The following is a 12,288-nucleotide window of genomic DNA, read 5'->3' on the forward strand; positions in this document are numbered from 1 at the left end:
ATACTTTTCCCTGTTGTGCCTTGGACAGCACTGAGCAGTTAAGTTGCTGCCGTCAGTTGAGGTGCTGTGCAGCCAGCTGGCCGTCGTCTGTCACTGAAAGTGTTTTCATATCCTACTAGAGGCAAAGACAAAACCAAAAAAAGAGGTAGATAACACTTAAATGGCATGCTAAATGTCAAAACATCAAACTGGGTCTTGCTCCTCCCTTGGCACAGGTTGCTTGTGTCAGTAGTTCGACTAATTAAGTCTCCTGGGCAGGAGGAGCCGCTGGTGGGGTCTGCCTGGGTGGCACAAGGACCTGCTTTCCAGGGGACAGGGGTGGGACAGGCAGAGGACATCCGGCCACGCTGCTTGTGTGGTCCTTTCCAAAAGGGTTGGTACAACACAAGGGATGAAGCTTGTCTTCAAAACTGTGAATTTGTTTGCATTGATGAAGCCTGCAATTAGCTATTCATCAGTGTAGTACTTGTATCTGTGGGTGCTTAAATAAAATTTTCTTATTCAAATCAGTTATTTTAAAAGACCTTCGTTCAGTGCCATCTAGCGGTTTTCACAATGTAACCCAGATAGCTTTACATCAAAAGCACATTTAATTGCTGAATTATGCTTTTGAAAGTATTTCTTTTTATTTAGAGCATAAAGAAGCACACTGTTTAGGTTTTGTTTTGCAAAATTTAACCTAGAGCTATAAAACCCAGGTATTAAAACAGTGCATGTGTCTTAAATTAAAATTTAGCTGAGTGGTCCCATCGAGGCTGGCAGTGGCTAGTTGCCTGCCGCAAAGCAGTCTTTCCACTAAGCAAGGAAAATAATATTCAGGACAGAAGTTTTCTGGAAATGAGTATTCCAGGAACAAATATATCTTTAGTGTCTTACAGACTGGAATGATAATAAAATCCAAGAGGCTTGTGAAGCTGTGTAGGGAGAGAGCGACACCAGCTAACTGGCTGGTCAACAGACCGTCAGATTAAATTTGCTGAGGATATAAATATAGCCTTCTAGTAACCTTTGGCTGTTAGACAAGGAACATCGAGCCTAGTTAATGACATCTTTCATGCTTCAAGAATTTTCTCTTGGCGGGGCTATTCCGATAGTTGTCCAAAGATTGTTTTGTCATCACTTACAAACTGACAGCTTAAGAGACATTTGTATTAGCTCTCAAATAGGTATTAGCTTTTGGTGAGGAGCATGAGAGGCTTAACATAGACTGTGCTTACTTATAAAAATGGAATTGGGTATGTGTTTAGAAGTAAGATAGTCATAGCCTTAATCACTGTAAAAGCAATACAATTTAAGTCTTAAAACTGCTTATTTTTGGCAGTTTTTTACATTCATAACCTGAGTAAATGTAGTGAGGTCTGTGTCTGCACACTACAGATTTCCCTAGTGTGCAGATCTGCCTACAGCAAATGATAGGGGCACTGTCCCGGGGAGCAGGAGAGCCAAATTTCATCTCAGTCCCAGGGAAGTGAGATCATGCTTGTGTGCAGCAGGGTTAGTGCCTAGTAAATCTGATCTGTACGCTTTAATGTAGCTATGAGGACAAACTACCGCAAATTCCCTCATGCTTTCCACAGATCACAGCGGGTGTGACGGCAGCTCCTGTGGCACAGCTTCTTACCGTGTCGCCACCATCGCTTCTCTTCCTCTGCAGAAAAGACAGCGCAGTGAGCTAGCTCAGGAAACTGATTCGACTGGAAACTTGTCAGTTTTGGGGGTCAAGACAGCTTTCCCCTTAATCACATCCTTGAAACGATGTAATTCGTGGCTGCACATGCACCGCTACAGCAAGCTGCATGTTCTGGGGATGCCGCGAAATGCTCAAGAGTTACACAGATCAGGTCAGTCTCGGCTGTCGAGAAACAGCATTTTAAATCTTGACAGAATGTCTTGAAGTAAATATTAAAAGGAGGTATTAGCATGATGGTTTTATATCTGTATCTGACTCTCCTGTGTGATAAAAGGCAATTTGGATTCATCAGAGCTGATTGTCCGGAGATGCCACCTACTCAAAGTACCCAAATGTTGGTTTTCCTACAGTGGTGTTTTGCTGTCTGTTAGGGGGGAACCAGCAATTCACTAGCTAATACTTAATTAGGTAAGAGTAAATGGTCTTTTCTTAAAGTGTGTTGTTACGTTAAATCAAGGGGGCAGTAACTAGTGATTAAGTAGAGGGAGGTTACTCCTCTGGGCTTTCCATGGGGCTGGAACCTGTAGCTGTTACACAGCCCCGTGTGCTTGAAGAGGAGTCGTCACAGTGCAAAAAATGACAGGACCAGATCCAGAAGTGCTAAAATTTCAATACCCTTTCCTGTGCTGACAAAGGAAATTCCACAAAACAGTTCCCCTTGCACTGAGGGGACCATCTGTGGCAGAGCCCATAACGAAACACTGATTAGAGCCTGTTTGCTTTTTTCCTTAATTATAAGTACCATTGATTGAAGTATGTAAGTGCTGTAGCTGTGCGTAACTTTAGCTTATTCTTTAATTGCAATGTTCTTAGCAGGCACACATGAGTGTCAGCAGGCGGCCCATATTTAACTATGTAAAATAAAATAATACTTTCTATGAAAACAGGAGGGTGAGCTTTAAAATGGCTATAATTTCATAACTGACTTTAATATTCTGTGCCATAGCTGGAGATGCAGTCTGTTCCACTATATCCATGCTTTGACATGGTTTTGTTCATTTTTTGTGGCTTTTTTTAAAAACTAAACCAGCATCTCATAGTGGCAGCACAAATGAGAGTACTGATGCTAAACCTGTTGCTAACGTGAACATTAATTGTTACATTTATATGTATTAAAGCTGTTAATGTGTACATCTCATTCACAAAGCAGATTATAAAAAAGGTACATCCTGGAAATCATATTTCCTTACTCAGTAGGACTCCCCATGAACAAGATCTTTGATGGAGTCTTGCCTTTCAGTATTTTTTACCTTTTTTCTACCTATTCTTTCATTGTGGATATAATAAACCCCTAATTCCTCATGCCAGTTCTTTGCTAAATAACACTCAGTGCTTCTGTCAATAGACATTATTCCCATATGCTCTTACGTAATTACACTTGTATTACCTAAGGGTAAAAGAATTGGGGTTTGTAACACTGAGAAAAGATTGCAAAGGAAACATCCCTTTTTCCCTAAATCCGGTTATAGTAATGTGGGGGCATTTTATGGATAATTATAGTGGGGGAATAGATGGAATGAATAATATCGGACTGTTTAGATAAAAATAAATGTTGACCAATATATCACTCTAATACGTCATGAAGATTTGAAAGTACAGAATTATAAAAGCATAAAGTGCGCGGAATAGTTAAATTATGGCTTGAAATATTGCCAGTCTTTAACCAAAACATGTACAGCATATAGCAAAAATACCAATTTTGTAACAGGATATGTTAGCAATAGATAGACCATCCAGTTAGAGGAGTAATTACACAAGCAAAAAGTAGCTGCATGCAAGGCAAGGAAAATGGTGAATTAAAAAAATGTGCCTTTTAACGGCTACTGTGAGGGGTAGGCAAGGATTTTGCAGTGGGAAATTTGGTCTCCAGCAGAGACAAATTGTGAGGTCCAGAGACTTCGTCCTGGGATGCATCAGGAAGAGTGTGGCCAGCAGGTTGAGGGAGGTCATCCTCCCCCTCTGCTCTGCTCTGCCCTGCCCTGGTGAGGCCCCATCTGGAGCACTGTGTCCAGTTCTGGACTCCCCAGTTCAAGAAGGACAGGGAACTGCTGGAGAGGGTACAGCAGAGGGCTACAAGGATGATGAGGGGCCTGGAGCATCTCCCTTAGGAGGAGAGGCTGAGGGACTTGGGTCTTATTAGTCTGGAGAAGAGAAGACTGAGGGGGGATCTGATCAACGCCTATAAATAATCAAAGGGTGGGTGTCAGGAGGATGGGGCCAGTCTTTTTTAAGTGGTGCCCAGTGACAGGGCAAGAGGAAATGGGCACAAACTTGTACATAAGTTCCATTTCAACATGAGGAGGAACTTCACTTTGAGGGTGGCAGAGCCCTGGAAGAGGCTGCCCAGAGAGGTGGTGGAGTCTCCATCTCTGGAGACATTCAACCCCCGCCTGGACATGATCCTGTGCAACATGCTGTAGGTGGACCTGCTTTGGTAGGGGAGGTTGGACTAGATGATCTCCAGAGGTCCCTTCCAACCCCATAGCATTCTGCGATTCTGTGAAACGTGGCAGATGTGTTTTCCAAAGGCTTTAATAAGCTAGAAGAAAGAATGATGGAAGGAACTGCAATCTTTGTTGATTTTTCTTTTGTTTTGAATTCCCTGTAGTAAGATCTAGGAAGATAAAAGTGGGCTCATAAGTGTGTAGGCTTATTTACCTATTTCTATCTCACCCTGCAGCTCTACTGAAGAAAAAAAAAAAGGAGAAAATATCAGTGCAATATGTTCGTTTTATTTGTACGTAGCTCACTACCAGGGAGTGTGTTATATTAAGACAAAGAGACTAAAATAAGGTCTCTAGAGTCTGGTTTGCCGTAAATTGTATTTCTTTGCTGTTATATTTCCATTCGTTTCAGTGATCCTATCCTGGTCTACAAATGGTACAATAAAAGGGAGAATCCAGTTGAAAATTAGTGTTTATAGCCTTGCAGCATGTAACATGAAGAGCGCAGTGAAATAAGGCCAGGCTTGATGGGATTAAAATGGGCTATCATTAAACTGGTTTAAGATGCTAGAGGTTGTATTCCAATGCCCTTGGGATTTATACTTTGGTTTTATTATTCTGATTAGGGCGGTCAACAGAGAGTGACTGCAAATAGATTTTCTCATCTTAGAATGAACTCAAATAATGGTGCATGGATGGGTGGATTTCCAGCCATGCATTGTTAGGGGCTCTGTGCAGCTGGAGGGGTTTTATATCTTCAAGGGTTAGTTAAAACTGAAGCTTCTGTGACTGACAGCACTATTTTGTTCAATTCATATGTTGCAACCTCTCTTCTATACTTCTTTTTTTGAGATAGAAGACCCTGACTTTAAATGGTGAAAAATCTATTGTGTTTTCTCTCACCAGCTCCCACAGAACACAGTTTTGGTGCAGGTTACACAAACTTCATAAAAATCAGTGTCATTCAACATTTTTGTAATGTGGGGTGGGAAGACTTGCTTCCTGTATTTCCTGATGGAAAGTGAGCCCCTGCCAGCAGGGCTGCTGAGGTTTTTAGGGATGCACAGCTGCCCGTGATAGACTTGCCTCTCCATACAGACTCATAAAATCAGTGGATTTCAGATTAGAAGACCTATCTCATAAAGACAGTATATCGTAATATTAAAAAGAGATGTTACTTGAAGAGCTTGAGGAACAGAAAATTAGTACAATAGAGAAATCCAGCTCTCCCAGCATGGTTGAAAATGTGCCAAATGCTTAGATATGACCACAGCAGGAGGGGATCCGTGGAGGGAAGTGGCCCCCCACACCATACACTTTCGGGGGCTGTGTTCAAACTCGCTCCAGTCTGGTTCTGTGGACTGGATGCACAGTTTCATCCGAGAGGAATCCAGGCTGTGCACTCCAGACCACCCTGGGAGACAGAGCAAAGTAAGGCAGGAGGGGACGTTTGAGCAGTTTGCTTCAGAAGTACACTGCAAATCCAAACTAGCACTCTAATACAGATCTGTCCCAATTTCTTGATGCTAAAACCACTGTAACAATACAGAACTCTGCAGTGCTGAGATGTTTTTCCCATAGATTGCAAAGAATTTTACAAATGTGGTTGAAGACAATAATAGCTTTTTAAGGGAGCTGATCACCTGCTGGTTCCCTTGGCCTCCTTAGGAGCTGCGAAAGCCATCTCTTTACACAGCAGTCAACTCTTACCCAGAGTTTCAAAGTCACTGGCAGAGCAAAGGCTGGTGTGGATCTGGCCCACGATGCTTTTTCTTTTTTACTACACCGTACTACAAACCTTAACTTTCCTTCATTTTAGCATGTGCTAAATGATGCGCTTACCAATTTTTAACGTTCGGGATAAAACCAGAAAGAAATAAAAAATCTGTCTGTCTGATCGTGGTATGAAGATTCATGCCTCTGCTTTCTTGCTGTAGAGGTGAGTATTTGACAGACGGAACTCTGTCAAAGAACAAGTCGCTGAGAACAAAACCAACCTCACGGCCAATTCTCACACCAACTCTGCTGACTCCTGTCCTACCCAGTCCAGGAATTCCAGCTTGAGATCCGTGTTCATGCTTGGGAACACAAACAATCCCTTTGAGTTTATGCTGGAAAGTTCAGCTGTTGCCGCTTCTCCCACACAGTTTGAATTCTTTATTTTATATTTAAAAAAAAATGAGGAACTCCTGATGAAAATGCTTTCACAGACAGGACAAGGCATGGGGCCTTTTTCCAGACTCTCGGTAGCAGTGTCTTGATTGCAAATGCCAGTTTCTGTCCTTTTTTCATCCCAGACAGACTAAACACTTTCCTCTTCTTTTGTGATGCTGTAATCTGTAAGGAGCGTAACGCTGATTTCTGAGCCGTGCGTGCTGCCTGTCACAGACAGGGCTCTGGTGGGGGTATTACCGTGGCTAGCACTGGGAGGCTTCGTTCCCAGTCTTGCCTTGAAGCACGAGACTTGCTTTTTAAAATGTTGCCGGAAACTTTTACTCAGCCAGTAAAGAGCAAAAGGATTGACGCAGGAATTGCTGAAGGCCAAGGCACGGGAAAAAATGGTGGCTATCAGATGAAAGGTGGAAGCATCTACAGAAGCATGGTATGTGAAAGAGCGGTATAGGTAGAGGATGTGGTTAGGCAGCCAGCAAAAGGCAAACAAAGCAACAAGCACCAGCACTGTTTTTGCAACTCTCTTGCGGGATTCGATCTATGAGAAAATAATGCATATTTGGTATTAGTAGCAATTAGTAACACGTGTTTATGTAGATTTTCAAAGGGGTCTAAATGCATTAGTGGCCAAAAAAGCAAAATGGAAAAAAATTCAAACCAAAAAACAATAGAAAAATAAAACTATTTCCTAATTGTTTTAACAAAGTATTTCCAGTGCAGAGCACATTTCCTTTCCATTATAAATCACGTGGCAATCTCATATAGACTAGGATATAAAAGTACAGTGGTTAATGTTTCAGCTCACATGGATGAAGTCTCTGTTTACAAGTCAACATTGTAACTCCTGAGTTTAATATGTTCATAATTATGCAAAAAAGCCACCCATCCCTCTTTAGGAAAGCGTGTACAGTCACAATTAAGTTAACAAGTCATAAACGTGCTTAAGTGCATAGCTGAATTTGGATTGCTAATATTGACTGAGTTTATGAAGCTTTTTATTTTATTATCAGGTAAAGATTTTGAGCTCAAGTATTCTGACTTTATCAGCATAATAGATTTTGGAAAACTGGACACATTCGTGCTTGATCATAGCTTACCTGCTTACGGGCATGACCGTGTTCTTCTGCTGGCATGTTGGATGTACTTTTATATAAAGTTCTGGCGATAAGAAAATAGTAGACAGAAATGACAGCTAAGGGTATGATGTAGAACACTAAGAAGCAAACCAGGGAGTGAGCTTCCTGCAGGATCCTCTCAGATACAGGATAGGGGGCACATGCCTCAAAAGTTACATTTTTCTCAGGATTGCTGAAAGAATACAAATCTGAAAAAACAGCCTCTGGGATAGCAAGTATCATGGAGACAATCCAAACGCAGCCAGCTTTACAGCAGGTCTTCAGGAGCGCATCCGACGTCTGCAGTTCCAAGGGCTTAACGATGGCTCTGTACCTAAAACCAACCAACATCACTCTCAGAATGAAGACAGAAATAATGCAAGCACTGACAGTGCAGACTTCCTGAGGATAAAGCCATCCCAGTTCTCACTAAACTAAGAGTGATAGAACCATTTTGGAAATGAAAACAGATACTACTCTTTGTGATTAAGTTGGAAATGTAAAAGTTAAAATTAAGCATGTATTTTAACGAACTGGCTGGCAGGGCTTGTCATTAAAGCCTTCCTAAGGAAAGATGACTTTTGCTGTTTGGATTAGGATCAGTAAGAGGAATCATCTCTCCTATTTGCCTGGAAGGTAAATGAGGGAATTAGTATGCAAAACTGGTACAGGTATGAAACAGGTTAACTATTTTATAAATATGTGAAACCAAGCATATACACCCCTCCTTTCTTCCATGTTCTTCAGATCACAGCTGAGTGCAGTGATCTGACTCCAAACGATGCTCCAGTATTCATTCATGCTTATAAAACAGGAGCTAACACTGCTGTTGATTCACGGCTGTGATCCTGCAGCATGTGGACTGAGTCAGACATATGAGAAAAATCTGGGTAAATCTATAGATGTGTGAAAATCTGTGTGGAAACGAGACATGGAAAAAGATGGATGAAGCACAGGGAACAATATACCCTGTTCCCAAAGTATCAGGGAGTCTCCATGGTGCAGAAAGAAGAGACCCCTCCAGGGGGGCACAAGACTGGCATGAAAGGAAAGGCAGTGAAAAAGGATCCAGAGGATAAGCCAGCTTAGTTGTACCGTTTTCCACAGGCTGAGGATCTGGTCTTTTTCTCCTTGGGGCAAATTTAAATAACAAACTGCAAGCTGGACTGCTATGTATCAAATAAATACAATTTTTATTGACTTTGAGCTCTTCTAGCATACTAGAACATGGTGCTCTGGCATTGTGTACGATTGAGCTTTCTGAGCTTTCTCAGGATGTTTACTATATGTTTACTATACCCTGTGAAAATGTAGCACGGAGAATTGACGTAACAGCTACCGTAAAGAATCAAATACAGAACTAAGTGTCTAAAGGATGGACTCTGAACTGACTTCACACAAGACCTTGGAGCTGTGATAAATAGGATACTTCAGAGAAAACATCAGCTTAATATTCAGCATTAGGGAAAAAAAACCCACCAACACCAAACCCTAAAAAACCAACAAAAAAGCAAATGTTAGGAATTAATAGGAAAACAATGGAGAGCAAAAGAGACTATTTTGCAATTTTCTGTATGTCTTGTTCATGCAGCTCGTGAACTACATGTGCTGCTCTACACACCTTAACTCAAAAAAAACCACCATAAAAAAAACCCCCATACCAAGGATGCAATATATCATGAATAGCCTGGAGGGATGGATTGGGGGGGGACTACTGTCTCTTCTGGGATAAGAGCCAGGGCCATCAAATAAAGCCACACGCGAAGCAAAAAAAAGGAGTTGTTGATGCAACAGGCAGTGAAAGTCATTGCTAAACAAGTTCAAGAAAAGGCTGAACAAGGATCTGGGAGAGAAACCCAGTGAGGTTATTAAATAGACACACACATCTGCGCAGGAGGTCATCTGGAGGCTTAGAGTACAAGTTGGATAGTGGTTTTTATTCTTCCTATGTGTCTTTTCTTGTCCTTATACTACCGCTGCTGGAAACTGGTATTGGCCTACACGGACCCTTGATCTGACCCAGTTTGGCCATTACTGTGTTGGCTGGGATTTTTTGGAGTACAGTGACAGTAGCATTTCTTAAATTCTGCACACGTGAACTACTTGCTGTTACGTACAATCTGTAATTGCTGGCATACAAGATGAAGATCTTTTTCTCTCTCTTAATACTAAAATTGATGTTGGGTTTTTCTGCTCCTTTTTCATGCTTGTGCTGATTGAACCGAAATCTCATCTCAGTTTTGTTCATTCAGAAAAGAAGTGTGTGGAAAACCGATTGTTCCGCTCCTCCTGGCAACAGTCAGGTGGGGGCACTGATCCCTGCTAACAGTGCTTTCGTTGTAACCTGAGTTTAATTTCAGGACCTCTGGGCTAAAATATCTCTGGAAAAGATATATGAGCTATAAGATAAAATATTCAAATTGTGCCTGCAAACAGGGCACTCACACGGACAATTACTATAGTATTGCAGTTACCTTCAAGTCATGAGAGTTATTGATTTGTCCCCCAGGCTGCTCTGTCTTTAATTTTTGGCTTTTTGCCCCACATGTCAATCTTTTATGTTCTAGGATTTTAGAGCCTCGCTGAGTGCATAGAACAAAGGATTTCCACTCAGGCAATTTTCGGAGTTTTATTTTTCATCTTCCCTGACTACTTTAGTGCACCACTAGATAGCACCAATATACTGTCTTTCCCCCACCTTAAGCAATTTCCCTTTTCTGTGCAATTGAGAAAAAAACCCATACTGTACTTCAAGCTAATAAAAGGTCAAAAGACTTTAAGAGTCTTTCTCACTTCCCTCCATTAAAAAGAACTGCTCCAATTTTTCTAACACACATTTTAAAATTAAATGGATGAGTGCTCGGTTTTTGGTTTGTTTTTTTTTTTTTTTTTTTAGTCTATTACAATGTGCCATTTAATACTGTGCAAAATAATAATTTCAGCTGTTTTATTCGTTTCTAACTTCACACCTGTGGCATCTCCAGGCAAATCAGTCGCATCAGACCCACCTGTCAGCACTGAGAACAGTCAGGGTAAACACTGATACTCCAACTGAGGTTAACTGGATAAAAGACAGCAGCTTGCACCCAATTCTTCCGAAGAGCCAGGTATCCACAATGTAACGTGTTGCATCTACAGGCACACAAGTTAATAAAAGCAGTAGGTCTCCAAATGCCAGGCTGGTGATGAAGATGTTTGGAACCGTCTGCATTGATTTAATCTTGAAAAAGACTTTGATGAGGATAGCATTTCCAAGGAGACCCACTGAAATGATCACAGCGTATGTAACATAAATAGTGCACAGTATTTCTAATCCTGGAAAGGAGTCTTCGGTCCATTTTTCATTTGTGGTTTCATTATCAACGATTGATTTCAGTTCTGTACCGTTTGTAGAAGCACACAAAGTCTGATTAGCTGAATGCAAGTATACTTGAGACATTTCTTTAAGTGTTTCTTCTCCCCAGGCTGGACTTAAATTGATCAAAAAAAAATCGTTTAATATTTATCTTGTGGCATATCAACAAGGTCAATAGAAAGGTACAGATTTGTGCCTGAAATTAAGATTCCCGTTGTGCATGAACTACTGTCATCCCCTTCTGGGTCTCCAAACATGCCTAGGAGAAATGCACACAGATCTTGTTCTGAACTGTGTAGGAGGTGGAGAATTTTTTTATTGGCTTTTCAGCTAGTGGAGTGGAGAGGGAGGAGGAAAAAAGAGAAAAGGGGTTTCTTTAAAGATATTAGCTGAAATGATGGATGTTTGTTGGTGTTTTTTTTTTTCTTGGAAGTATCTGGCAAATAATTACTGTATTGTAATTACTGTAGTATTAGGGTTTGCGTATTATCTAGCAAATGTTGAATATTTTTCAAAATGTTCTAAGAAGGAAATACAATGCAAACTTGAAATAGTTTTCTTAATAGTACAGATAAGTGTAGAACATCCTAATTTAACATAAAACTTATGTTAAAACTTATGTTATAAAACTTATACATACAGTATACCTTAATGGCAGATAAAATATCTCAAAATATATATTGTATTTGTTGAAAAAGCCACAGAGACAGCCTGTGGTTGTCTATGCTGTGATTAGCATTTCCATCGCAGAAATGCAGAAATGCAGTGCCTTTTGGAAAAGGCAATATAAGATAGAAATTTATGGCTAGAATCCTGCTAACCCTTACAGTAAAGCTTAAGTTTGTCCCTCGTAACAGTCCCATTGCCATCAAAACCCCAACTTATGCTGAAGTTTGAACAAGTTTCTACATAGTCGCTGTATGGAAGCCTGTTCTCTTGAGATAATCCATGAATTTGTTGGCTTTGGATGGTACAACTGATGATTTGAGTCTTCTGGACAAAAGTAGCTTTTCATGATGCTATCTCAATCAAACATGTTAGTACTATGGGTTTTCTTATCTTTAGATTAGTCGACAGTCAAATCTGAAACTGCTCTGTGGTGAACCCCTGGCTAACTTTAATGTAAACTAGGGTATGAGGAATGTGACCTATCGGGTTAAGTCTCCTGAAATGAAGAAACCCAAGATCTCATTTATAAATAATGGAAGTGGAAAGGATGCCAGAGGTCTGAACTTTATGCCTTGAAAATGAAGATCAGTAGTCGGAGTATTTTTTCCTCCCAATTGTTCTTCAGCTGTGACGTTTGAGTGGAGAAGACACCCTGCTCAAATCACAAAAGCAATCTTATAGCCAAATCCTTTTTCTTTAGCTGCACACACACCGACATACAAAATCACGTTTGTTTCGTTCACTCAAAAAACTCCTTTTAAGTACTACTCATGAAAAGTCTAATTTTCCCTTTCTCAGTCCCAATCCTTGCAATCACAGCTATGCCATAGGTTTCAAGTGATA

General features: G+C 40.7%; 1 protein-coding gene across 1 annotated transcript; it reads right to left on the reverse strand.

Moving 5' to 3' along the window:
* Positions 1-6,436: 6,436 nt before the first annotated feature.
* BRS3 (bombesin receptor subtype 3) lies at positions 6,437-10,860 on the reverse strand. Its single transcript, XM_074148045.1, has 3 exons — positions 10,430-10,860; positions 7,404-7,755; positions 6,437-6,844 (listed from the first exon to the last, which is right to left on the reverse strand). The coding sequence occupies exons 1-3, from the start codon at positions 10,858-10,860 to the stop codon at positions 6,437-6,439; spliced, it is 1,191 nt and encodes a 396-aa protein (XP_074004146.1).
* Between the last annotated feature and the right edge of the window lie 1,428 nt (positions 10,861-12,288).

This window comes from Numenius arquata, chromosome 5 (assembly GCF_964106895.1).
Source record: "Numenius arquata chromosome 5, bNumArq3.hap1.1, whole genome shotgun sequence".
Classification (NCBI taxonomy): Eukaryota; Metazoa; Chordata; class Aves; order Charadriiformes; family Scolopacidae; genus Numenius; species Numenius arquata.